The sequence below is a fragment of the Verticillium alfalfae genome, genomic scaffold (genome assembly GCF_000150825.1).
Source record: "Verticillium alfalfae VaMs.102 supercont1.11 genomic scaffold, whole genome shotgun sequence".
Lineage (NCBI taxonomy): Eukaryota > Fungi > Ascomycota > Sordariomycetes > Glomerellales > Plectosphaerellaceae > Verticillium > Verticillium alfalfae.
In genome coordinates, this window is record NW_003315028.1 from 1,206,326 (window position 1) to 1,230,614 (window position 24,289).

Consider the following 24,289-nt stretch of genomic DNA (forward strand, 5'->3'; position numbering starts at 1 on the left):
CGAAGCGTAAGTCTCAAGGCTCCTCTCTGGCTCCCCCCACAACTCATACATCGCCCTGGCCCTCCTTTCAATTACCCCCAATCACCAAAACACAACAGCCTCCAACTAACACATTCCCAACAGCCGCCTCGTACAGGGAAATCAGGGCCGAGTGCGTCCGCAGCATCGAGCAAGACGGCGACCACGTCCGTGCCGCCGTGCTCGAAGTCTTTGAGCCCTACGACCTGCCCGCCCAGACCCTAGACGACCTCTCTGCCCACCTCGCCCGCTCGCCGCGCCAGGTCGACTTCCTCATGCAGTTCCAGCACTGCGAGCAGGAGCCCGCCTCGAACCGCGCCGCCATCTCTGCCCTGACCATTGCCGCCGGCTACCTCTTTGGCGGCCTCATCCCGCTGTTCCCGTACTTCTTCGTCGGCGAGGGCCAGGTCGACCTCGCGCTGTGGATCTCCGTGGCCGTCATGGTCGTTGCGCTGTTTGCTTTTGGATACGTCAAGACGTGTGCCGTCAGTGGTTGGCACGGCGGCCGGTGTGTGTGGGAGGCCGTCAAGGGTGGTCTCGAGATGGTCGTCGTGGGCGGAGCCGCGGCTGGAGCGGCCATGGGACTGGTGAAGTTATTTGACGGCATGGCAAATGGAGGCACTACTGTTATCATGTAGTTCTGTATGGCTACGCGTGTGCGGGATCGTTGGCGGGCTGGCGTTTATAGGCGTAAGGAGGTATGCGGTCGGTACCGCAATGGAGGCTACCAGGTGTCATGATTCCACCTCACCTCGGGTTGGAGTACGGCGTACAGGATACTGAAGGAAAATTGGCCCCCCTTGGATCAGGGCGGATGCCACCCTTTGTATTTATCAAGGGAATTTTGCACGAAACACAACTCTACCAATTCAAACAATCATTGAGGTGAACACTCGGTGATATTTCCTGGAGCCTTGTTCACTTCGCTGTGGGTAATTATTAGTACAGCTGTGGGAGCGGTTCCCCATCCTTATACAAACGCCCCTCCTACACACAATACACATATTTTGGGTGCGCCAGGCAAGTGCGCGCAGCCTCAAGGAATGCGATCCAGAACAAACATGGTCAGAACTCCCGGCTCTCTCCAATATCACATACATCGAACACACCCTTGGCGGGAAGACCCTGCCACTCCATAGCCTTCTGCAGCAATTTGGGCGGTTCGAGGACTTCCTCCATGGTCAGAGCCCAGGTGCCCCAGTGGATGCCCATGGCGCGCTGGCAACGTGTGTCGCGGAAGATCTCAACAGAGTCGTAGGGATTCGCGTGCATGCTCGAGAAGGCGACGCGCGGGTAGTACGCGCCAATGGGAATCAGGCCAAGGTCAAACGGACCTCGGTGCTGACCGATCTGTTTGAACTGAGGGCAGGTGGGCAGAGCCTTGAACTCAGGGCTGTCGAGGTCCATGCCGTCCCGGGGCACCATGCGGTAGCCCGTGTCGCCGCCGAACCAAACAGAGCGACCGCCAGTCTTGACGGCCCAAGAGCACCAGAGAGTCGTGTCCGTGTCCCAGAGGGTGCGAGCCGAGGTGTGCTGGCAGGGGAGGCAGGAGATGGTGGCGCTGATGGTCTCGGGGCTGTCCGTCTTCTCGTTGGTCTTGTCAAGGGTCAGGGTCAGGTCAGCACTGTCCCACCAGTCGAGCTCGGTGACGTTCTTGAGGCCAGCTGACTTGAACCAGGACTCCAAGCCGAGGCCGACAAAGAAGTGAGCTTTGGGGTTGTGCTTCTGCAGCTCAAGAACCGACGTGTGCGACAGGTGGTCGTAGTGGCTGTGGCTGATGACAACAGCATCGACGAAGGGGATATCGCTGAGCTCGCAAGGCTTTGGGGTAAAGCGTTTGGGGCCGAGGAAGGAGAAGGGCGAGCATCGATCCTCAAAAACGGGATCAAAAAGGACGCGGAGGCCGGATGGAAACTCGACGTAGTAACAGGCATGGCCTAGCCACGTCGCGCGCAGCTTGTCTGAAGCGTGCCGTGTTGGCAAGAATTTGGGCGGCACAACATTCACAGTAGGCGGAGACGTGTCCGGGGTTTTGAGATCGCCCTTGAGTGTCGGCCTGTGGAGAGGGAGGATGAGCAGGCTTATCGATGGACAATGGTGGGTAGAATCATGCTCACCAGACGATGTCTCTAACAGGGTTCAACTTTTGATATGAAGGGTGGGGGTTTTTAAAGTGCACAATGGATCCGTTCTTCGTGACATGGTGAGGCTTGGCGCGAGCATCTTCGGGTGTGTCGGTGGACTCCGGCAGCTTTGTGATGGAGGATGTGTAGGAGGCCACGGCCAGAGCGACGGCAGCCATGGGTGCAGAGGAACGGATCAGACCGTGGGACGTGGATGGAGTAGCTTGGGCTTTGAATGAACGGAAGAGACTTCGCAGCTTGCCGATTGACATGATGCAACGAGAAGGAGGCAATGGGACTGTGCAAGATCCGAAGGGGGACGGAGGAAGTTATAGTGGTTAGCCATGCACCTTCTCTCGTGATGAAGAGGCAGAAAGGCAGGCAGGCAGGCAGGTCGATAAATCCACTACGCAATCAATGGTTGCCATGAGACTTTGACATGCCATGTGGACAGGGGTAGCTTCATGATGGGCCTGTGTCCAAGGTACATTCAAAGGCCAGTCGCACTCGCATCCAGCAGCAGCAGAATGATCGAAAGCCGCCGTACCGCCGTGGACTTAATCGGACTCGGACTTAGGTAGTGACCCACCAGCCTGCCTCAGGAGCTTGTCTGTTGAGGTACATGTAAGGCCTGGGCGTGAGCCTGAGAGCCTTACCTTTAGTGTGCCTACGACGTGTAGTAGGTACCTAGGTACCTTACCTAAGTAAGGTGTAGGACCAAAATTTCCAGCGCCCGGAGTCTACGGGCTTCGCCCTCCCCACCTGCTCAGCATCCCTAACCCTCTGGCAGCAACAAACCGCGTTATGCTCCCCTCCCCCCCGGCTGCAGGCTGACATATCAATGCCACTGGCAAGCTGACGGCATGCGTCAAGAGAAGAGAAATGCCACGACAGCCCTGAACTCGTCCCCCAGACCTGCCGAAAGCTATTCTCTTGTACCGCTCTCCTTGCTTCCACAGCGGCAAACGATGGCTTCTCTCCCACTCCTGTTCCTCCATCGCCCTGAGATATCTTCTCTTTGCCTGATCGAGATTGACGATACCTTTTGCAACGCATTGCAAACTCGAGGCGCTGGTCCATCTGTGTCTGTTCCGGATCTGTACCGTCAGAGGACGCACTCTTGGAGTCAGGTCCTTCCTGATCAGGCGAAGCCGTCTCTATGGAGGCGGTCTCAGCTCCCTCTGTGCCGTCCAAAGTGTGCTTGACGTGCGGCCGCAAGATATGTGGTACCCTCGCTAAACCCTCCAGTCGTCTCACGTCACTCTGAATGCTCCAATATCTCGGCCGTCTGAAAGTAAGTCCCTGTCGGAGACAGTCAAGCTCGTCCTCGCAGGACCTTGCGATGTTGTCCTGCAGACTCTGCCGGACAGCATCACCTTGTTGTGCCGCTACGGCAAGGGCGTGACATCGGTCGAGGCATGTTTGTAAGACATCTATTGCATCGCGTGGGGCTCGCTTATCTGCCATGACACCCTGGATCTTCCATGATGCCGACTCGGAACAGCCGTTGCGCAAGCGATGCATCTTCTGGTCGATCATCCTCCATCTTCTTTCATTGCGCTGTCTAACCCAGGACGGGATGAATATCTCGTGCTCTCGCGGTGCGTCGTACTGGTTGTGAGACATCCTGGGTCCTCTATTTTTCTCCTCTCGAGCTTGGATGATCTCTGCTTATACTAAATCCACCAGCCTTGAGTGAGGGGACACTCGATGCCACAAAGGGTGTATATATCATGCACGGCGAGCCAATTCCGATACACGCCTTGTCGCCGTAAGCTTCATCACCCAGAAAGCAAATTTGGTCAGGTCTGCATAGTCACACGGTCAACACGGAGCTTAAAAAGTTCAAGGTTCATTCATCATTACAGGTCAGCTTAGACCAGCATCAAACACACGCTCAGGAAACCAAAACCTTGCCGCACCAAGTCCCTCGGGATGTCATATGCCCAAACAAACCGTAGTACCCGAAATACAAAATCATCAACGAGGGGTGATCGCCTCGCTCGAATCACATATCGAGTCCACGGGTATCTTCTCTCAGCTCGTCGCTCCCCAGCTCCTTTTCCAGTTCGTCGGCTACAAAGCCTTCGTAGTCATCCAGGTTCTTCTGCACGTGAATCTTGAACTTGATCACGTCATTCAGCATGCGGTCAATCTCCGTGTGGAGCTCCTCCCGCAGTGCGTTTGCTCGCAGCACGAGCTGTTCGTACCTGGACTGCTGTTAGCAAGGAGAATTCCGTCTCTCGCCGTTCGTGCGTCACTCACTCGATGCTCGTGTTCATCTCACGCTGCTCCATTAATTGAACCGATTCGGACAAGGAACCACGCATCTTGGCGAGTTCCTTCTCCATCTTTTCAATCTGGGCATCGGAAGCCATCTTCTGCGTCGTCGTGACCTGGTCTCCCTGTTAGTCCTCATGGTCGCCCGTTCGGTGCGCTACTGCAGACGGTCGCTCACCTCCTTGGTCTTTTCGTATTCTTCCTCAGCTGCGCGGACGCGATGCTCTAGGGCCTCCACCTCATTCCGTTTGTCCTCGATGGCCTCCTTGATTCCGTCCAGCAAATCGTGGTCCTTCATCATCAAGTCCATCGCGACACTCCTTCGTTCCGAGATTTCTTTCCGCAGGGTGAGCAAGCTATTCTTAATCTGACCGCGCAGGTCCAGGTTGAGAATGTGAGCCGGCTGGTAGCCCGTCGTGGGGTCTGCGAGCAGCCTGTCCGTCGAGCCGGAGCCGCTGGAACCCTTGAGTTGAGAAGAGCCAAAGTCGGGCCCGTCGTTGACGGTCACTTGAAGCTCAAAGTCTCTGCCCTTGGCGTTGACAGCCGTGGCTGGAATGAGGCCAATCTGGTAGGCAACCGTGTTGTAATTGTCGACCATACGCTCCAGGTCGTCGAGCTTGTGGCTCGCCTCCATCTCGCGGTCTGCCAGCTTCTTCTTGACGTCCTCCAGCCTCTGGCTTGCCAGCTCGATACCCTTCTGAAGGCGATCTTGCTCAGAGGTCATGCGGTCGATATCCTGCATGCTGATGCCCTGATCGTCCACGATCTTTTGCAGCCCGCGGCGCTCTTCCTCGGCCTCTTTGAGCTCCTCCATGAGCTTGTCGAGCTCTTCCTGCAAAACCTGGCCGCGGTTCTCATACTTGTCCGTTCTTTGTATCGCGAGTTCATTGTACTCTTCAAACTTGACCTTGTCCTCCTCCATGATTTTGAAGTGGTTGTCGAGCAAGGCAGGATCTGGTGTCGACTTTTCCAGGTCTTCAATCTCCCGCAACAGCCGGCTATTTTCCGCCTCCAGCATCTCGAGCTCTGATGAATATTTGGAGTTGGCATGTTCAAACGCCTCGGCCATGAGCTCGACGTGCGGCGCCAGCACCCTGTCAGCCTCATCGTCGCCCGCATCCTCGTCCATTGAAAGCCAATCCCTGTATGCCTTGCTCAGAAAGTCGAAGATGACGTGGTCGCCGCTGACGTCAATACCACTCTCTGTGCACGCGTCGTCGTAGCGATTGGCCGCGTAGCCGTCCAGCATCTGCGCGAGCTGCATCATCCAGTGCAGCACGCCGAGGAACGTGCTCCAGTTCTGACCGCCGACAGCGGCAATCTGGCTCTTGGTGATGCTCCGCTCGTATGGATACCGCAGCTGCTTGAGGATGGGGGGCACCTCCTGGTCGATGTTCTTCTGGAAGCGGTAGCTGGGGTCGATGCGGTGGTAGAGCCACTGAAACATGTAGTTGAAGTCCTTTTGCGTCGGTGACTTGATAATGTTCTGCGAAAGGGTGTGCTTCATCTGCATTTCAAAGTTGTTCTGCGCGAGGTAGTCGAGGAGTTCCTGCGCTATCTTGGCCTGGTAGGACCTGTCGCGGAGAGGACGAGGGTCGCGCGGCACGCCGGCCGGCTGCGGCGCTTGCTGGAAGAAGCTCTGGTGGCTCATGGGCCCGTTTGTCGAGGGGTCGCGAGCGATAGACGCTGCTCCTTCGGTCGGCGTCGGTCGAGGCGCGACCCGGGGCGGGCGCTGGGCGCGAAGGGCTTGGGGGTCTCGGAAGGAGGAGCGCTTGACGGAGGAGAAGCCCAGGTCGGCGAGGTTCGCGCCGGAGGAGGAGCGCTGAAACTTGGGCTGGCTGGGTCGCGAGAGCGCCAGGGACTGCCTAGATCCCGACACGGATCGCACATGGCTGTTGGAGAAGGGCACGCCGGCGCTCGAGTTGGATCGCTTCATGGCGGATGCAGGCTGGGGAAGGGCCGAGTTGTGGTTGAGATTTCCAAGAGTCTGCATGAGGCATCAGTCAGGTTTGCCCGCGAAGGGCCATGCGCTGCGTCGCAAAGCAGACTTGTCGATCACGTTGCGCGCACCCTGTTTGCTCACCTCTCGTGGCCTGCGAACACTCCACAGACCTGTGTCTTGCGACATTGTTCTTTGGTGATTTGTGGCGAGTATTTCGGGGCTGTTCGGCGAGTCGACACCTGATCAAGCCGGTATATAGAGTCTCGTACAGGACAGAATAAGCTGGCTAAGTAGCCACAGGTGGAAGTACCTATTCCGAAAGCTTTAGATTGGGGGAGGGGGGGGGGGTTGTGTGGTGTTGCCCAGGGGTGGGGGAACCCTGAATGTAAACAAAGGCACCGAAACGTGCTGATTGGGCGCGCATTCACGAAAGACAACAGCCCGGCCTCGGGCCATGAGATCATGCTGGCCACGTGACCATAAAACAGAGGATCCCAACGATGGGCGGGTCCCTACCCCCAGCATCTGGCTGCATCAGCTCCAGCCGACGGTACGTGCACCGAAGCCTCGGCCCAGCGCCGGGCATCCTCTTTCTCCATCCGTCGAGGGCACATGCTGTCCCGCCTCGTCTTCGACAGACATCTACAGCTGTCTCCTGATCACCACCATCCCATCTCGCCAGAGGGCATGCAAGGTAGACGCTGAACCTGCTGCCTGTTTAAGCATGGCGATACGAGAGGAACTCGTCGCATCGGCGGTATGTCCCTGCATTTCTCTTCGTCTTCCTCAGAAGGCTCAAAAACTGTTGTGTTACGAGCGAAGCAGCTAACACGCATCCAGGCACAATGTCAGTCTCAGCCATCATGGTGGCCGACAGTAATTTCTTGGATGAATCTGACCAACTCACAGTCCTGCTTGACCCGAGCGTCGCGAACTCATCGGTCGATAACCGCGTCTCCTTCCTCCGAACCAAGAACCTTACACAAGAGGAAATCGATGCGGCACTCGCCCGCGTGGGTGTGCAGTCACCAGCCGGTACTGCACCACCGCCAGCCATGAGCAGCCCCTACCAGAACAGCCCGCAACAGTACTACGGCCAACCATACGCGCCGCAACATGCCGCCTGGCAGCCGCCCCCGCCTCCGCCAAAGCGGGACTGGAGGGACTGGTTCATCATGGCGACGGTCGTGGGCGGTGTCAGCTACGGAGTATACGAGCTGACCAAGGTATGACTAGACCTTATACACCGCTGGCCGTGAGCCACAGAGGCGCCGAGGACCATCGACTGACATGCGCAGCGCTATGTGTACCCTCTTATCGCACCACCAACCCCCGAACGCCTAGAACAGGACAAGAAGACGATTGAAGAGCAGTTTGACGGGGCCTTTGCGCTGGTGGAGCAGCTGGCAAAGGACACGGAAGCGCTCAAGGCGGCGGAACAGGAGCGAACTGAGCGGCTGGACACGGCCCTTTCGGATTTCGAGGGCGTTATCAACGAGCTCAAGTCGGCAAACAAACGCCGCGACGACGAGGCGCAGCGGATTCGCGATGATGTGTACAACCTCAAGGATGCCATCCCCAAGGCTCTCGAGACGCAAAAGGACCTGACGGATCAGAGGCTGCGCGAGATCAACGCCGAGCTGACGAGCCTGAAAACGCTCATCTCGCAACGCATGACCGCTCCCTCGCCATCGCCCACGCCGGTCAACGGCTACCTCCGCCCGAACAGCACCAGCGGAACGCCGGCGACGCCGAGCGGCAACAAGTCGGCGTCGGTGGCTGACGAGAAGCCATCGCCCGAGCCGACGACGCCCTCGACCGCTGAGCCGGCCAAGCCCAACAACTTCAGCAGTGCCGGTAAGAGCCTCTCGCTCGGCGGTTCGGGTGCCAAGGCTTCCATCCCCGCCTGGCAGATGGCCATGGCGAACAAGTCGACCAACTCTTCATCAGCTGCCAGCAGCGGTGACGCCGCGGGCGCTTCCCAGGCTCAGGCTGGTGGCTCTGCTTGAACTCAGCAGGAGTAGGCCCGCACGGGCAAGGCAGGGAGGCAGTTTGTATAGTACGATGAGGGTTACAGGTAGCGAACGGCGTGCATCGGTTGGATCTACGGACGTGCGAATCTTGTGTGCGACGAGGAAGTTGCGCCGGGCAGTACATGGATGCTTTGTAAATGACATAGTTGGTGAGACTCAAACATGGCAAGTTCAATGTCACATACCGTAACCCCAGGTACTTGGTGGGCCTGGCAGCAACTGTTCTGTGCGAGCATCTTACTTCATGACCATGAAGAGTCGTGTCAGAAAGTGAAACGTTCGCAGCCCACGGAGCGTCCACCGCGATTGACATGCCTGAATCGGCATGTGAATCGAGTCTCATACAGGTGTGCTGCTAGCCATGTTCCCAGAGGTGCATCCCTGGTGCAGATGGGCTGGTCTCCTGACCGCAAGGTTTTCCGTATTGGGGTTGCCCCAGCCAAGAATCCATCCAAGCGTGTCCGTTGACTGGCACCAACTCGCAAGTCCACCTGTATTCTGGCAACTCTCGCATGTCCTTTCCGCCCTGGGGCGACAGCACTAGCGCGCCGCCGCCCCTTTGCAAACTCGCAGACAGAACCCAGCACCCGAGGCTCGTTCTTCGTCATGGATGCCCTTGGGTTTGTTCGACGGGCCTGGTGCCATAGCAGCATGGCCTCGATTTGTGTTGGACCTGGGATGAACTGCACCTGCCGCTGAGGAATCTCGCCACACCTTGTTTTGCTGCCCTTGCCAACCTGTTAAGCAGGCGTCTCGATTACTTTCCTTCTTTCGCCCGTTCGTCATTCCATCCTATCCCTCAAGGAATGCTGAATCGTCAAGCGTCACCCGCAACGCCCGCCATGTCGACCCCACCAGCACCTCAATCATCCGATGAAACTAGCTCGTCCTTGACAGTAAGGCAGCAAGCCAAGCTTCTTCTCGCGATCCTTCCCAAGGTCCCATTGATCGTCCAGACGGCTCTGCTCCATATATTACACCTGTCGGCGTCGGCGAAACATCTTGACCTCCGCGGCGAACTGATCGTTGCCGTTCTTCGTTCGTTCTTGCAAACCAACAAACCACGTACCATTTCGTCGACGCAGCGTCTTGTCAATCGGGATCCTGGCGTCAAAGGAAGGCTATGGGTGGCCAACTATGCCGCGCCCGCGCCGCCAGAGACTGGTGTCCGTGATGCGCTGACTGCCGCCATCGAGGCGCTGCAAGACCGTTCAACGGCATTATCCGCCAAGGCGCCCCTTCGACTGCCCAAGATCGTGGCGGTCGAGGCCGAGTGGACGGGATACCGCGCGGCCGCAGCCCAGGATGCGACGCTGCCAGCCATATCAGAGAGGGAGAGGTATGACGAGATGCAGAAGGAGGTCCAGACTCCTCTCACCGTTCTCTACTTCCACGGCGGCGCCTACTACCTCGGCGACCCATGTGCCTACCGGGCCGTTACGAAGAAGCTGGCCAAGCTGACGGGTGGTCGATGTTACTCGGTCCGGTATCGTCTAGCGCCCCAAGATCCGTTTCCGGCAGCCGTGCTGGATGCGTTGACCTCCTACCTGGCGCTTCTGTACCCCCCACCAGACGCTTACCACGAGGCGATCGAAGCACAAAATATTGTGTTTTCAGGTGACAGGTGAGTCAAGAGGCCCATTCCCAATGAGCCATGGCGGGCTGCCGAACGTGCTGACAAGCTGTGGGCGCAGTGCCGGCGGCAACCTGAGCCTAGCCCTGCTACAGACCCTGCTGGAACTCCGACGGCAGAAGCGCACCATTGCCTGGTTCGGCGAGGAGCGCGAGGTGCCGCTGCCGGCCGGCGTCGCCGCGTGCTCGCCGTGGATGGACATCACGCAGAGCTCGCCCAGCTGGGAGGCCAACGGCGCCTTTGACTACCTGCCGACGCCGACGCGGCACCGCGCCATCAGCATCCCCCCCTGCGAGGCGTGGCCGGCGAGCCCGCCACGCACGAGCATGTACGCCGACGACGCGCTGCTCGCGCACCCGCTGGCGACGCTGCTCATGGCGCGCAACTGGACCGGGGCGCCACCGGTGTACGTGTGCACGGGCTGGGAGCTGCTCGCAGACGAGGACAAGTACATCGCGAAGCATCTGCGCAGCCAGGGCGTCCCCGTCGTGTTCGAGGAGTACGAGGGTATGCCGCATTGTTTTGTGCTGCTGATGCCCGGCATGCCGAACGCGCAGCGCTGCTTTGAGGGGTGGACGGGGTTCATGAAGGCCGTCGTTGGCACATTTGGCGGGATCGAGTCGCGGGCTGTCAGCGTCAAGGCCAAGACCCTGGAGGAGACGGAGCTCAGCTTTGAGAGCCTCAGCGAGGTGACAGAGGAGGCGATGAGGAGTCGGGTACTGAAGTCAATTGCAGATAATGTTCCTGCACCGCTCGAGGCCTCAGCCAAGTTGTAGGGCGGCATCTGCCGGGAATTGGGGACAACAGCGATGAGCTTTTTCTTCTTCCTTTTTTTTTTTTTGGTTTGGTCAGAGACGACAGTATCATAACTACATATCTGCATGGAGAATGATGCAACCCCTATTCAATTCTGAACACCTTGTCCACATTTGAATGCAAAGCACTCAAGGTGCTGTTGGGGCAGGTATCAACAAGATACCTCAGGTAGACACCCCTGACAGTTCATCAATGGTGAAGCTCGGACATGTACTCTCTGGCAGTGGCTGTACTCAAAAGGTACAAGCTCGGATCCGAATGCGGGTCCCGGCCAAGGGTCACGGAGCTTCTCGAACAATTATTCACTGTCTTGCTGGAGCACCTTAACACATACTCGCTCTGATCACATACACTCTCCCAACCCAACTCACCCCCCTTCCTACCGATGGAGCGCCACAAGCAGGCCGTGACCAGGATAGCCTCCTCGGTTCGGGCCTTCTTTGACCGCAAGGAGCCCTACCGCATCTTCCACGGCTCGACGAACAGCACCCGTCCCTTCCGTCGCGATCGCTTCGTGGACATTAGTGCCCTAAACAATGTCCTCGAAGTCAACGAGGCTCGACGCATCGCTCTCGTCGAGCCCAATGTTCCCATGGACCGTCTCGTCGAGAAAACCCTCCGACATGGCCTGATCCCTCCCGTCGTCATGGAGTTCCCCGGCATCACTGCGGGCGGTGGGTACGCAGGCACGGCGGGTGAGAGCTCCAGCTTCAAGCACGGTTTCTTTGACGACACGATCAACCAGGTCGAGATGGTCCTGGCCAACGGTGATGTCGTCAATGCGAGCCCCACCGAACGTGCAGATCTCTTCCGAGGCGCCGCCGGTGCTGTCGGCACCCTTGGCATCACGACTCTTATCGAGCTGCAGCTCATCGAAGCGAAAAAGTATGTCAAGACGACCTACCACCGCACGCGCACCGTGGCCGAGGCTGTCGAGCTCGTCAAAGCCGAGACTCTGAACCCGGAGAACGACTACGTCGACGGCATCGTCTTCTCCAAGAGCCACGGCGTCGTCGTCACAGGCACCCTGACCGACGACAAGCCGGCCGAGACCAGGCCCCAGACCTTCAGCGGCGCCTGGGACCCCTGGTACTACCTGCACGTCGAGGAGCGCACCAAGGCCGCCGGCACGACCGACGTCTCGGTGCCCGCCGTCGACTTTATCCCTCTGGCCGAGTACCTCTTCCGCTACGACCGCGGCGGCTTCTGGGTCGGCGCCGCCGCCTTTGACTACTTCCGCCCCGTGCCCTTCAACCGCTTCTTCCGCTGGTTCCTCGACGACTTTCTCCACACGCGCATGCTCTACCGCGCCCCGCACGGGCAGCGACGAGTCGGCCGCTTCATGGTTCAGGACCTCGCGCTACCGTACGAGAACGCCGAAAAAATCATCGACTACACGACCGAACACACGGGCATCTGGGCCCTCTGGCTGTGCCCCCTTCAGCAGAACCCGGCGCCCACCTTCCACCCGCATACGGACAGGCCCGCGCCCGCGGCGGCGCCCGCCGCCGTGGCCGCCCCGGGGGCAGCGTCGCCCCAGCCCAAGGGCAGGCCGATGCTCAACATTGGTCTCTGGGGCTTCGGCGCCAAGGAGCCGGCGGCCTTTGTGGCGCAGAACCGCGCCCTCGAGGACAAGCTGCACGCGCTCGGCGGCATGAAGTGGCTCTACGCGCACCTCTACCAGTCGCGGGACGACTTTTGGCGCACGTACGACGCCGCCTGGTACGACGCCCTGCGCGCCAAGTACGGCGCCGACACGCTGCCGACCGTGTACGACAAGGTCAAGGTCGACGTCAACGCCCGCGCTGAGGAGCTCAAGCAGTGGCGCCAGCGGCTCAAGGCGACGTGGCCGCTTGCCGGCCTCTGGGGCATCTGGAAGTCGATCCAGAGCAAGGACTACAAGCTGCATCGCAATGCCGAGTGGAAGTTCAACAAGGAGAGAGACGCATAACTCGGTCAATCGTTGAATCGAGCCCGGCCGCCTTTTCGTCGTGCCAGGCAGGCAGGCAGGAGGCGGCAGGAGACCCACATGTAAGGAGGGAAAGCTGGCAGGGTCATGATCTAAGGTAGATAGACTGGGCAAGCTCGCCTTTCACCTGGACCATGCCGGCCTTATACTATTGTACCACCACCATTCTACTTAGACATGTCGTTCGACAACATACAATTGCTCAGACCCAACCAACCGAGAAGAGCTCCTCGTTAAACATGACACTCACAATGCAGACATCTCAGCCAGGACTTTAATCTACAACTGTTTATCATCCAAAAGAAAAAAAAAAGTCCGCATTCACTGGGCAGAGTCATGTGAAATGCTCTCGCCCACTCTAACGCAGTCATTCGTGCATCTATATGCCGATGTAGAAATCATAGACCTCAAAGCACCCCCATGCATGTCTGTCTGCTTCAACGACAGCCCATCTAATTATTGCACCAGCCTCTATTAGTGCCAGGGGCCAGATCCAGTAGTTTCCCCCGTGTCGGCAGTACCGTCCGCGCGCCGCTTTCCTCTCCGTACCCCGTCTCTCATTCTCATCTAAGCCTTGACAGAGTACTCGCGCCTGAACATATCATCAACCTTCTCGAGGTAGTACGTGCCAGGGGCGATGGTGGAGACGTCACCTGCAGGGGTGAAGTCCTTCTGCAGGTGAGCCTTCTTACGAAGGTCGCACATCTGGAAACATATTAGCTTCAAAGGAGTCTTTACACGAAGGATAGAGCAACGGGACGTACCGCCTCGTAGTCCACGGGGCTGAGGACGCGGCGGGCCTCCAGTCGGGAGCGAATATCGAGAACCTTCTGAATGGGGGCGACGCTGCTCTCGATGCGGAAGGACATGAAGCTGGAGGCAAGACCAGAAAACGTAGCTGAAAAGACCGACGCGCTTGCCGACAAGGGCCGCATCATCGACGTGGTTGATCAAGCTGGCGAGACCGCCCCAGACGCTGGCACAGTACATGTTGCCGCAGAGGGTGGCGACCTGGATGCCGGGGCTGACCCGCTCCTGGAACTTCTTCTTGGTGAGGCCCATGAAGGTCTTCTCAACGACCTTGTCAGTCAGGGACGTCTCGTACTCCATGTCGCGCAGCTCAGGGGCGACCTCAGCAAATGCGGCGTTGTCGGCGTTGGCGAGGTAGTCGTGGTACAGCAGGCGAGCGTAGGACTCTGGACGAGCTTGCAGTTGGGGACGTGGAGGCAGGTAGTCGAACGATCAGACAGCTTGCGGCATCGCCGTTGGAGTGGCGTAGCAACCCTGGCCTCGCGCTGTTGTAGTCACGTAGGCGGCGTCAAGGGCCTTGGTGTAGCACCTGTGGAGAAGTGCCATCGACGTAGGGGTACCTCGCCTGTCAGGTCAGGCTTGTAGAAGTCGTAGGCGTGCTGCATGTAGGTGCCGCGAAGGCCAGGCTCCGGCAACGATGGGAGCGTTGGGGCCGACGAGGAGGGCGACGGCACCAGCACCACCGGTTGGGGCGGGCGTTGCCCTTGGCGTAGAGAGCAATGTCACCAGCGACGACAATGGCGTCGCGACGTTCCAGGCGGAGGACTCGATCCAGTTGAGGGTGTTGAACAGGGCATTGGTGCCGCCATAGCAGGCGTTGAGGGTATCGACACCCTCAATGTTGGTGTTGTCGCCGAAGAGCTGCATAAGGACAGTCTTGACAGACTTGGACTTATCGAGGATGGTCTCGGTGCCGACCTCCAGGCGGCCGATGGAGTTTGTGTCGATTTCGTACTTCTTGAGCAGGTTGCTCACCACTGTCAGAGCGAAAGAGTAGATATCCTCACGGTCGTCGCAGAAGGCCATCTTGGTCTGGCCGAGTCCGATCGTGTACTTGCCAGTGCTGGCGCCATCATGCTTCTCGAGTTCGGACTGCTCGACATACTAAACCACAAGGAGAAAATCCAAGATCAGCAAGTGAAGGTCAACGCGAGTAGGCACAGAGGCGGGCATTTCTTTCAACCAGACGTAAGATCCAAGAATTATGTTGGGCGCGTGATTTGTGCTTCTGGAAAAGGGGGGGGGGCGCACGAAGGGAGGAGGGGGTGGAGGGGTAGGAGGGGCGATGTCGGTGATGGCGACAATTCGTCAGGACAAGTCCCAAACGTACCTGGCTGGGGAAGTAGACCTCAATGGCCTTGATGCCGATGTTCTGGGGACGGGAAGCCATCTTGTACGTGATGTGAGGTGTTGTGAATGGCTTCAGGGCAGAAGAAATGAGGATTGACAAGAAGGGAAGGGGGTTTGTCTAAAGGCGGTCGTTAGCCAGTGTGCATGGTTTTTGAAGGAGATTTCACCGCTGTTTTGATCGGTGCCCCGCGCGCGCCCTCGGAGAAGGGGGGGGGGGGGAGGGGCATAAAATGAACTGAAGCGAAAAAGGCACTTGTCGATGAGGTGGTGGTCACTGGCGGAAGGGGGGGGGAGAGTGCCCCTCGCGCCCCTGCCCCTCCAACGAAGAGACGTCGGTGCCTGTAACCGCCGCGTCCGCGGGAGGGACCAAAAAAAATACAGGTGCTGCAGGGTCTCGGCGCATGAAGGACTCACCTCGGATTTTTGGTGTGCGAGCTCGCTGTGGCACAAAGATGAGCCGAAATGGTACAAGAGAACTAGTGAGAGGCTGATAAGGCTGTCCGAGATGTTGGTCCCTGTTTCCGAAGGATGCGCATCAAGGTCCTCATAACTCCGTATGCTTTTTATCTCTTTGTTGGCCGCCCACTCACGTCTGGATCCAATGGCCCAGGAAAATAGGGGACGATGAACCCGCGACTTTAATATTGTTCTCCACCGACTTTCAGTGAAGCAGACGCCTGCGAGGCCCGATGAGGAAAGGTTGGGCTCTTTCGTCCCGTCTGTCGCCGGTGCCACCCCTGTCTGTGCCTGTGCTCGTGCCTGCAGTGCAACAATTCCGCGCTTGCCTTGCCCTGCCTCGTGCCTCCGATCCAACAAACCCTGCACCTTGTTTTTGGCGCCTTGCCCTGCCATCTCCTGCCTCTGTGCCTCTTCTGCTGTGGGTGTCGTGTGTGTTGCCCCATCTCCAACACCCCAGAAGTGCGTCACGCAACCGGCGGGCAACCACGGGCAGGCAGTGGCTTGTCTTCAGGGCACCAAGACAGCGGAGACGTGCCTGGATCAGGTACCTGCCTAGGCCACCACCCCCAAACAGAATCCCTCAGCAGGTCCCAATCGCAAGCAAATGTCAAGCCTGCGCGGCCAATCAGGCCATTTCACCAGACTAGACCTTGCGTGGCTTAGCCTCCTCTCCCCTTCATCGAACCATCACCATATCGACATCACCATTGCCTGTGCTCAGGTACGGTACAGTAGATCTGGTGGGTCAACACGCAAGACCAAGCTTGCCCCTGCACAGCCACACGATGGTCCCCGTTGCTGTTGTAATCCCCTGATGCCAATCTCAACACGCAAGTCTTGTGATTGATGGACATGGTGAATAGGTGCTCTTTTGGCGTCTTACAGCCTAGCAACAAGACAACCACGCCGCCCCAGCCATCGTCAACGTCACCTTCAGCTCCTGACTGTCATTGCTTAACCCCCCCCCCCCCCGGGCCATGGGCGGCCGCGTCATATCAGTCGTACTTCTCCGTGGCTAAACGAACAGTCGCCCCTCCTCCAGCCCCTGCGCTCGCGCATCTCTTGATAACCTCCAATGAGGAGGGCCAGCAGCAGTATTAATGGTGAGAAAACAAGTGCTCTCTGTATTGCCAAAAGGTGGGAATCATGTACTGTACAACGCCCATACGCCGGCGCCCTCGGCCATCCCATGCTCACGACCTCGATGGGACAGTCTCTCCGTGATTGTGAGGTCCTCGCCCGTTCCCTTTGTCCGCTGCCCGGGACACTTCTTTCTGTTCCTGCTCTCCGCCTCCTTGATGAGTTGCGTGTTCCACGCGTTCCTCGACCGTGATCAATTTATGATTCGACTGAAGTCGCGTATCCCGAGTCCGAACCTGGCCCTTGTAGGTGTTCGTCCCGCGCCGTCTTCGTCTGCCCAGGGGCTGCTTCCTTGCCGTCGCTGGTAGTCTCCTTCTCCTTCTCCTTCTCCTTCTCCTTCTCCTTCTCCTTCTCCTTCTCCTTCTCCTTCTCCTTCTCCTTCTCCTTCTCCTTCTCCTTCTCCTTCTCCTTCTCCTTCTCCTTCTCCTCTTGCGCTCGCCTCTCCTCGGCCGCTTTGATCTCCTTCTCCTTCTTCTGCTTTCGGGTGTCTATCACCCACTGAGCTGCATGCTCGATCGCCGCGTCTGGACTTCTCTTGTGCCTCATCAGAAACCCCTGAATCTCCGCTGGACTGAACTCGTGAGCCGGGATACATGCCACAAACTCGTGCGACAGAGCTTCGACATGTGCTACAGTCTTGGCCACCCGCGCCGCCGCAGCCTCAGCCGCAGCCTTCTCGGCGTCGGCATCAAGTCCCGGCGCGTCGCGGTCCGCCCCGTCGTCGCCCTCAAGCGGAGCGTAGATGGCGCGGAAAATGGCACCGATAATCTCGGCGTCAGCCTGTGAAAACTTGACAATCATGTCGACCCGGCCAGGTCGAATCAACGCCTTATCGAGCTTCTCTACGTGGTTGGTCGTCATGATGAGGACGCGCCCTTCCTGGCTGGCGACGCCGTCCAGGATGTTCAGCAGGCCTGACAAGGAGAGCCTCGATGAGCTGCTGGTGGCAGCGGCGCTGAGGATTCCTGTGGTCAGCTGGCCGGGCACCATGGCGTTGGCAGAAGCATCGCTCTTGTCAGCCTCGCCGGAGAGCACATCGCTGACCTCCCGCGTATGTGTTAGACCGGCAGTGTCAATGTCCTCCAAAAGAACAACACACCGACGAGGGAGGTCGGAAAATAGGGTGGCGAGCGTTTCCTCGTTGGCGACAATGGAGCTCAAGCTGACAATGTAGATCCGCAGCTTGAAGTAGCCGGCCAGCGCGAGTGCGAGCGAGCTCTTGCCGCAACCGGGAGGCCCCTCGTACAGATAGCCACGACGCCAGGGAATGCCACGATTGGAATACCAGTTCCGAGTTGCGGGTGACAGATAGTCGGACACATCATCGATGAGCTCCTTCTTCGTCTTTTCGTTGAGGATGACGGTCGAGAAGGGCCGCGACGTCCGGGCCATGCACCTCTGCCACGTGGGGTCGGTGGAACCCGCACGAATGCCCCCGCGGTAGATCATGGTCTTCTTGGTATCCTTCTTGAGATATTCCAGGCGGGCCTCGAGGAGAAGCTGCTTCAGGATCCAAGGCGAGCGTCCAAAGCAGGAGATGCTGATCTCCTCCCTCTCGCTGACGGTCAAGTAGGACCCTTGTTGTTGGTTCTGGCTCCTCTTGAAACGGAGGAGGCGGCCCTTGTACCAGAAGATGTGGTTACCAAAGCTTGGCGTGTAAGCCAGACCCTTCTTCTTGTGTCCGACCTCGCTGGCAGCCGTGGCTGTAGAGTCGTCTTCATCCTCGTCCTCTTCATCCTCGTCGTAGGACCAGCGCATAAGAAACCAGGCTCTCGAGTTGAGGTTTGTGTTGGCAATGAAGCGCCGGGACCTCTTTGCGAAGCGCTGTGTGGCAACCCAGGCCATGAGAATGTTCTGGGTGGGAGTCAGAGACCAGTGGAGGCTTACGGTAGTGAGTTGGCCGGGTTACTCACATAAATCTCATCGTCGGTCCGTACATCGACAGAGGACATGAGATGGGACTCGATCAGGCCCCAGACATAGTCGCTCAAATATTGCCAGGCAAAGGTGGCACCACCACACAGGATGATCAGGGGGATGTAGACATTGAGATCGATGCTAAAATATTTTTGACAGGCACTTGTCAGGATGCTGAAGCCGGGGAAGAAGAAGTCCAGAATGGCCTGTGATGGCTGCGCTTGCGGAGCATCAAAGGACGAAGCCTCTGTTGCTGCCGTCGTGCAAGAGGAGTGTGATAGCGTATCCATACCGGCAAAAGGTGTCTTAGGGAAACAACTGGAGATGGCGTGTGTACGTATAGGCCGTTCTCATTCGTTTCCTCTTCCTGTGCGACAACGACAATGAAGGGAGAGCAGGAGGATGAGAGAGGATGTCTACACAGGACATGGACAATAACGATGGACCAGCGATGCCCTATATGTAGGTCGGTATCTCCCTACACTGTGCTTTCCAGGCTGACAGCCCCCCACCAGCAAATTGGATGATCATTTGGCCTCCCCCCCAACTATGACTGCAGGCCGAGCTGGATTGATGGATGAGGCCTCACTCGAGGCGCGGAACACGTGCGGAGTCGCGCTGCTGACACGTTGGGTCGAAGACGGCGCCCAACCGGAAACCGTCACCGAGCTCTGTGTATGCGCGTGAGACACGATGCTTGTGTCGCAACGCCGCCTATCATAGTTGGTACATTCGATGAATTCACGCTGTTCGTGACAAAAACGCAGTGACAGGAAACAGACTGATTGGGTAGCTAGCACGATCGTTGCTGTCGACTCGCACGCCACCCGTTCATTCATGTGAGCAGGAGGGAGCCTGGAGCATGGCATCGTTGAGACCTGGAGGGGGTTAGCGTGCTGAGATGCCTGGAACTTTGTGATGGCTCGTAGGCAACCACATGCGTGTTTTCCTGCACACGGCGGACCGCGTTGCGGGCCAGGGCAGGAGACCACACGTACCAGACACGAGAGGACCTAGGTAGAAGGCAGGGAAGGGGGCAAAAGTCGGGACAAAAAAGGTCACTTGGCAAGGAACCAGATGCCATCGGGTGGACTTGTGGTGCTGTCACCACATTCGGCCATGCACTTGTGGAACACAGGGCGGCCTTATGCCTTGGTGGTATTGGTGGCGGGCATGGCCAGATTGGTCTGGAACTGCCGATCCACACAACGCGGGTCTCAGGGCTGAAGAGGAGCTCCAATGACGTCGAGGCTGGGGAACACTGCCTACCGGTGACTCCTTTGGGTCGAGGCCTCTCCAAGTAGACCTCGACACCAACGGGCCCTTTTACGATCCCTTGTGAACAATAGAAACACTCACCGCACTGCTGGACATGAGAACGAATTGCCTCTTATGCTTCCGTCAACGGAGGCATCGTATGACGTTTCTTGTGTGCAGTGGCTCGTAGGTGACGTAGGCGGGGACTTGGCGTGGCACTGGTATTTCGCTTTTGGCTGATTAGTCTCCTCACAGGCTCGGGATTATAAGGCACTTGTAGTCGAGCAAACAGACTGTGTAAGTAAAGAGTCAATTAGACCAATGAATTGTTTGTACAATGTCACAGAAAATCGTAAACCACATCGCTGGCCCAGGTAAATAACTCCCTAAGTGGCGTGTCCCTTCCATGCCGAGGTCCTGTTTGCCCTCTTCGGCTTAAGTGGTATTCTCAGCCTTGGCGGCCGTAAGTTTGCGCCAGCTTGAACCTCCCTCATTCACCTAGAAAAACCTCCGGCAGGGCATCAAATACAACCACAAACCAGCCAATGTCTGGCAAGTCTCATCATAACCTTCCTCAGAAGTAAGAATGCCATTTGGGGGAGGCAGAAAGGTAAAGAGCGTTGGTAGTCGTTCAGCTCGCAACGACCCTGTGGTGCCGTTCCTCGAGATGCTCTCAGTCGCTCCAGTCTTCATACTTTCGATCCCCACCTCCGCCGTTGCCCACATTGAAGAAGGCGGGTGCTGCTGCTGGTGCATTGGGAGGCGGCGGTGATCCGAGATCGAAGAATGCCGGGGTCGGCCCCGAAGGCATTGGTTCCTGCGACGCATTCAAGTCGAAGAAGCCGTCATTGGCACCACTTGCCATGGGCATGGGCATGTAGTTCACGGGGCTCGGCTGCCGTGGCACGTATGTGTGAGGCATTGGTGGAGGCGGCGGCGGCGGCGGGGTGAACCGAGGCATGGCCCGTACAGGAGGGGGCGGCATCTTAGAGTACGAGGACGGTTGTCGTCCTCCCGAGCTTCGGCTGCTCCTCCCGCTGCCGCTGCTTCGCTTGGAGGCGGCCCGCACGGAGATGCTGTCGTCTTCAAAGTTGGGCCTCACCCAAGAGTAGTGAACGTCGTACCTGTCGACATAGAGCGGCACGTTGTTGCCATAGTCGTAGCCTTCTTCTACGTAGTCGGTTCTCTTCTTCTGGACAGCCAATTGCCTAAATGGATGCGCCCCGCAGGTGTATTTCATGAAGCTGAGGGCTAGGTTGTTGTCTGATCGGATTGGGGCCACCGTGATGACGGATGACCTGGACGTTTTGGAAGAAGATGACCTGCTGGAAGAGTGACGAGCCGTGCTCGCATAGCTCGAAGAGCCAGATGAGCTCGAGGAGCTCGAGGAGGTGGAGGAGGATCGTCGCGACATATTGGTGGCGAGAACAGACCCAATCGAGAACGTATGAGGCGGAGCTGTGCCGTTGTTCGACGAGACAATACTAGACTTCTTCGATGAGCAGCAGTGTGTGACGATGGACCGAGTGAGGCGAGCGACCACGAAGGGTCTTTTTGTGAGTCAAGGGAACTGGACAAGGCTACGAAGGGGAAGGAGTTGAAAAGTGAAGCTCGTTGATGATGCACATTGCCACACCGAGGACAAGAGCAAGACAAGAAGGTCAGGGTCACGGACGGCGATCCCAGGCCTACATATACTGTCTGACCCCAAAGGCAAACGCCCCTGTATCCGAGAGCGAGGACACACAGACGCTGATAACTGCCCACCCCCCTCATCAGGCTGAGGAGGGTAACATAGCATCGGACACAGCAGACAAAAAGGTGGCTTGAGACGAAGGATGCATATGCAAGACGTAGGCAGCGAGAGCCAACGTGCCTACCAAGGAATCCAATGCCAATTTTGTTTTTTTAAGATCAGTGGCCGCAGAGGCAGAAACTAGGTAGGCAAGGCTCGAATGAGGAGGGGTGGGAAGGAGGGTGACGCTCTAAGACTCTACCAGTGACGACACGGGGACGATCACGAACAAGGCTGCCGTGCACTGGTGCGCGCTGGCAAGGTGGTACAACGGAAAGCCACAGTTCGCCCTGTTTCGCCCATCACACTTACACTTCCTGTGCTAGTCATGTCGGGGGGGCACAAGATGGCTGAGTCGAGGGCAGACGGCACCAGTACCTGTCCAAGATAACAGGCCAGGCTTTCGCGTGTTCGAGGTACCAGTACACTGTGCGTTCCGTATCTACCTGCCACCAGGGGCAGGTTTCAAGCAGGCCATGCACGCTTGAGACGACACGGTCGGAGACTGTGACACGCTGGAGATTCCCCGGCTGGGAAGCCGGGGCACGGGGCGCATGCTACTTCGAGACGATGCGGGGTCGTCGATAGGTCGTTGACATGTATGCTCGTACAGATGAGGCCGTGTGAGACGACGAGGGGACTTTTGGGAGGGGCGGGTAGGAGAACACACACACAGAAAAAAAGAGAGAGAGAGAGAGAGACAGCTCTCTACCCACTGGACATGGGCTACACACCCCCTGCAGAACCAAATATGATTGATGATGAGCCTGGGGGTATGGAACACGGAATGAGGCTGAGCGACTGGTGAACAAGAAGTGCAAGTGCCGCCCGGAAGATACGGGGGTCGGGTCGGAGGGGGCGCGAGACATGGCCTCGAATGTTTCCAGTCAGGCGCGGTGAGGTTCGCGGACGACGATGGAAAGATGAGGCTGTTTCGGTGAGCGAAGATTAGACTGGCTATGGACCAATGGATCTAGAAGTGAACGTGAAGACGCAGGTGAACGAAGGGCCAAAAGGGCCAAGTTGTGGGTGGGTGTGGTTGTCTGCAGCAACCTGCATGTCGACTGCTGAGCTGCTGGGTAATGTGAGCAGCAGAAGGGAGGGGCGAGTCGGGCCCCTTCGCGTTGGTTGCCTTGTTTTGTTTTGTCATGCTGCCAGCTGACCGGCCGACACCATATGATGCTGACGCCCGTCCATAGAGGAGGATTGTGATCGAACGTGAGAGGCAATGGCTCATTCGTGGGGTTAGGTGCCGTAGGTAGTTGAGGGCGAAGCAAGATCTAGACAAGACAGCCATGCCGACATGGTCAAACGATCAGATGAGGACGAGGATCAAGCCTTTTTGATGAGCCGTTGCGCGCTGCCGATTGATTGGCGCAGGAGGGAGCTGGACGTAAGGTTAAAGGACCCTTGAATGCCTACAGATACCTTGACCGCTAGCTACATGTACCTAACTAGCCACAATCAGTGGATGGTCGACCAGCGGCCATGATCAGACGTTCACTGTGCTGACTAGGTACCTAGATCAGGTACCTACCTCTCGAGGAGGGAGGGGGGCAGCTCGGTTTCCCATGGCACCACGAGACAGACGATATGCTTCTCATCAGAGAGACACACACCGTTCGAACGCAAAGGCCGTCAACTGCTTGGCGTGTCGACCTCTGTTGCACACAGAACTTTGGTACCCGAGGACGTCTAGAGTTTGCATGCATTCTTGCATTCAACTGGATTTCGTCGCGCAATGGCAAGCGGCAAATGAGTCAGGGCACAGTGGTCCTTCCAGCCAGGAAAACACACTCCACGCGCTATCCTGTGAGTGGGCTGCTCAAGTCCGAGTGTTTAGGGGGTACTCCACAACAAAGGGCCTCCCGCCAGGGGCTGGGATGACGCTGGCGCAGCTTCGTTTGGATGGTGGTTTTAGACGGAGTGGGCGCTCATCTCTGCACACTGTGATCCCACCAATCATATTCTCTGGAGCACAATACTGCCTCAGTCTATATCCGCTTTCCAGCGACACCAGCCAAACATAGGATGGTATCCTCGACTCACGCCCCGCCCTGTTCATATACGCACAGTATTTGTTGCTCATTGGTCATGAGGCCTCCTTAGCATCTGCACTACATTCTGCTCAGCCCAGTCCACCACGGCCGACCCGGTGTCTGCCCACCCGCCAACTGCCCTCCGTCCAACACGTTCGGCTCATGACCCACGCCTGCACGGCCTTTCCCCTTCCTTCCCACCTGGCAATTCCAGTTTCAGTCCCAGTTCCTAATGAGTCCTCCGCGCCCGCCTGGGCTTGGACACCCTCGACTTTCGCCCTCCACACATTATCGCGCCTCCAATCCCAACGCCCTCTCGTTCAACGTATCACCCACACAACCACCCATTCCGCTTCACCTCCGTTATCATTGCAAAGCAGTCAACTGCTCATCTCTGAATCATCGGTCACCAGACTGTTCTTCGTTCCCGACCGCCGGCCGCTTCTGCCGCCTTCCAGCGGCCTCTCGGGGCGGGGGTCCAATTCCTGACACCTCATGTCTCCTTGATCTGTCCTCGTCTGCCACAGCTTGCTCCAACGCTACAAACCCGAGATCTCTCCTGTCTTTCTATTGAGACGCGGAATTTTCATTGATAAAAAATGGACTCTTCCCACCGCAGACAGTCTGGCATTGAGCCTGCCGATTCGGCCACCACTTCAGTCAGGACTTCCATCTCCAGCGCTTGACGGCGATGATGATACGACCTCA

At 57.7% G+C, this 24,289-nt stretch overlaps 9 protein-coding genes across 9 annotated transcripts in view; 4 read left to right on the plus strand and 5 right to left on the minus strand.

Annotated features, from left to right (window-relative positions):
- VDBG_08192 (conserved hypothetical protein) overlaps positions 1 to 656 on the plus strand; it is a gene marked incomplete at both ends in the record, with an annotated part of 1,467 nt that extends 811 nt beyond the window's left edge. Inside the window, one exon of the mRNA XM_003001887.1 lies at positions 124 to 656. Within this exon, the coding sequence (XP_003001933.1) occupies positions 124 to 656 (533 nt within the window). The remainder of the gene's footprint in view (positions 1 to 123) is intronic.
- Positions 657 to 1,083: 427 nt separating this feature from the next.
- On the minus strand, positions 1,084 to 2,413 carry VDBG_08193 (NAPE-hydrolyzing phospholipase D; the record flags this gene model as incomplete). Its single annotated transcript, XM_003001888.1, has 2 exons — positions 1,084 to 2,074; positions 2,136 to 2,413. 2 exons carry the CDS (start codon positions 2,411 to 2,413, stop codon positions 1,084 to 1,086), a joined length of 1,269 nt encoding a protein of 422 aa, XP_003001934.1.
- Positions 2,414 to 4,149: 1,736 nt separating this feature from the next.
- On the minus strand, positions 4,150 to 6,549 carry VDBG_08194 (HEC/Ndc80p family protein; the record flags this gene model as incomplete). Its single annotated transcript, XM_003001889.1, has 4 exons — positions 4,150 to 4,351; positions 4,407 to 4,546; positions 4,600 to 6,408; positions 6,505 to 6,549. 4 exons carry the CDS (start codon positions 6,547 to 6,549, stop codon positions 4,150 to 4,152), a joined length of 2,196 nt encoding a protein of 731 aa, XP_003001935.1.
- Positions 6,550 to 6,977: 428 nt separating this feature from the next.
- Positions 6,978 to 8,372, plus strand: VDBG_08195 (peroxisomal membrane protein PER10; the record flags this gene model as incomplete). Its single annotated transcript, XM_003001890.1, has 4 exons — positions 6,978 to 7,120; positions 7,204 to 7,210; positions 7,273 to 7,589; positions 7,662 to 8,372. 2 exons carry the CDS (start codon positions 7,419 to 7,421, stop codon positions 8,370 to 8,372), a joined length of 882 nt encoding a protein of 293 aa, XP_003001936.1.
- An 866-nt stretch (positions 8,373 to 9,238) lies between these two features.
- Positions 9,239 to 10,805, plus strand: VDBG_08196 (conserved hypothetical protein; the record flags this gene model as incomplete). Its single annotated transcript, XM_003001891.1, has 2 exons — positions 9,239 to 10,020; positions 10,091 to 10,805. 2 exons carry the CDS (start codon positions 9,239 to 9,241, stop codon positions 10,803 to 10,805), a joined length of 1,497 nt encoding a protein of 498 aa, XP_003001937.1.
- A 425-nt stretch (positions 10,806 to 11,230) lies between these two features.
- Positions 11,231 to 12,796, plus strand: VDBG_08197 (FAD binding domain-containing protein; the record flags this gene model as incomplete). The annotated part of the gene is made up of 1 exon (XM_003001892.1): positions 11,231 to 12,796. One exon carries the CDS (start codon positions 11,231 to 11,233, stop codon positions 12,794 to 12,796), a length of 1,566 nt encoding a protein of 521 aa, XP_003001938.1.
- Positions 12,797 to 13,381: 585 nt separating this feature from the next.
- Positions 13,382 to 15,560, minus strand: VDBG_08198 (hydroxymethylglutaryl-CoA synthase; the record flags this gene model as incomplete). Its single annotated transcript, XM_003001893.1, has 6 exons — positions 13,382 to 13,519; positions 13,579 to 13,687; positions 13,803 to 14,019; positions 14,299 to 14,728; positions 14,955 to 15,092; positions 15,389 to 15,560. 5 exons carry the CDS (start codon positions 15,012 to 15,014, stop codon positions 13,382 to 13,384), a joined length of 954 nt encoding a protein of 317 aa, XP_003001939.1.
- Positions 15,561 to 16,771: 1,211 nt separating this feature from the next.
- On the minus strand, positions 16,772 to 18,780 carry VDBG_08199 (mitochondrial chaperone BCS1; the record flags this gene model as incomplete). Its single annotated transcript, XM_003001894.1, has 2 exons — positions 16,772 to 18,427; positions 18,487 to 18,780. The coding sequence occupies 2 exons, from the start codon at positions 18,778 to 18,780 to the stop codon at positions 16,772 to 16,774; spliced, it is 1,950 nt and encodes a 649-aa protein (XP_003001940.1).
- A 1,640-nt stretch (positions 18,781 to 20,420) lies between these two features.
- On the minus strand, positions 20,421 to 20,732 carry VDBG_08200 (predicted protein; the record flags this gene model as incomplete). The annotated part of the gene is made up of 1 exon (XM_003001895.1): positions 20,421 to 20,732. The coding sequence occupies one exon, from the start codon at positions 20,730 to 20,732 to the stop codon at positions 20,421 to 20,423; it is 312 nt and encodes a 103-aa protein (XP_003001941.1).
- Between the last annotated feature and the right edge of the window lie 3,557 nt (positions 20,733 to 24,289).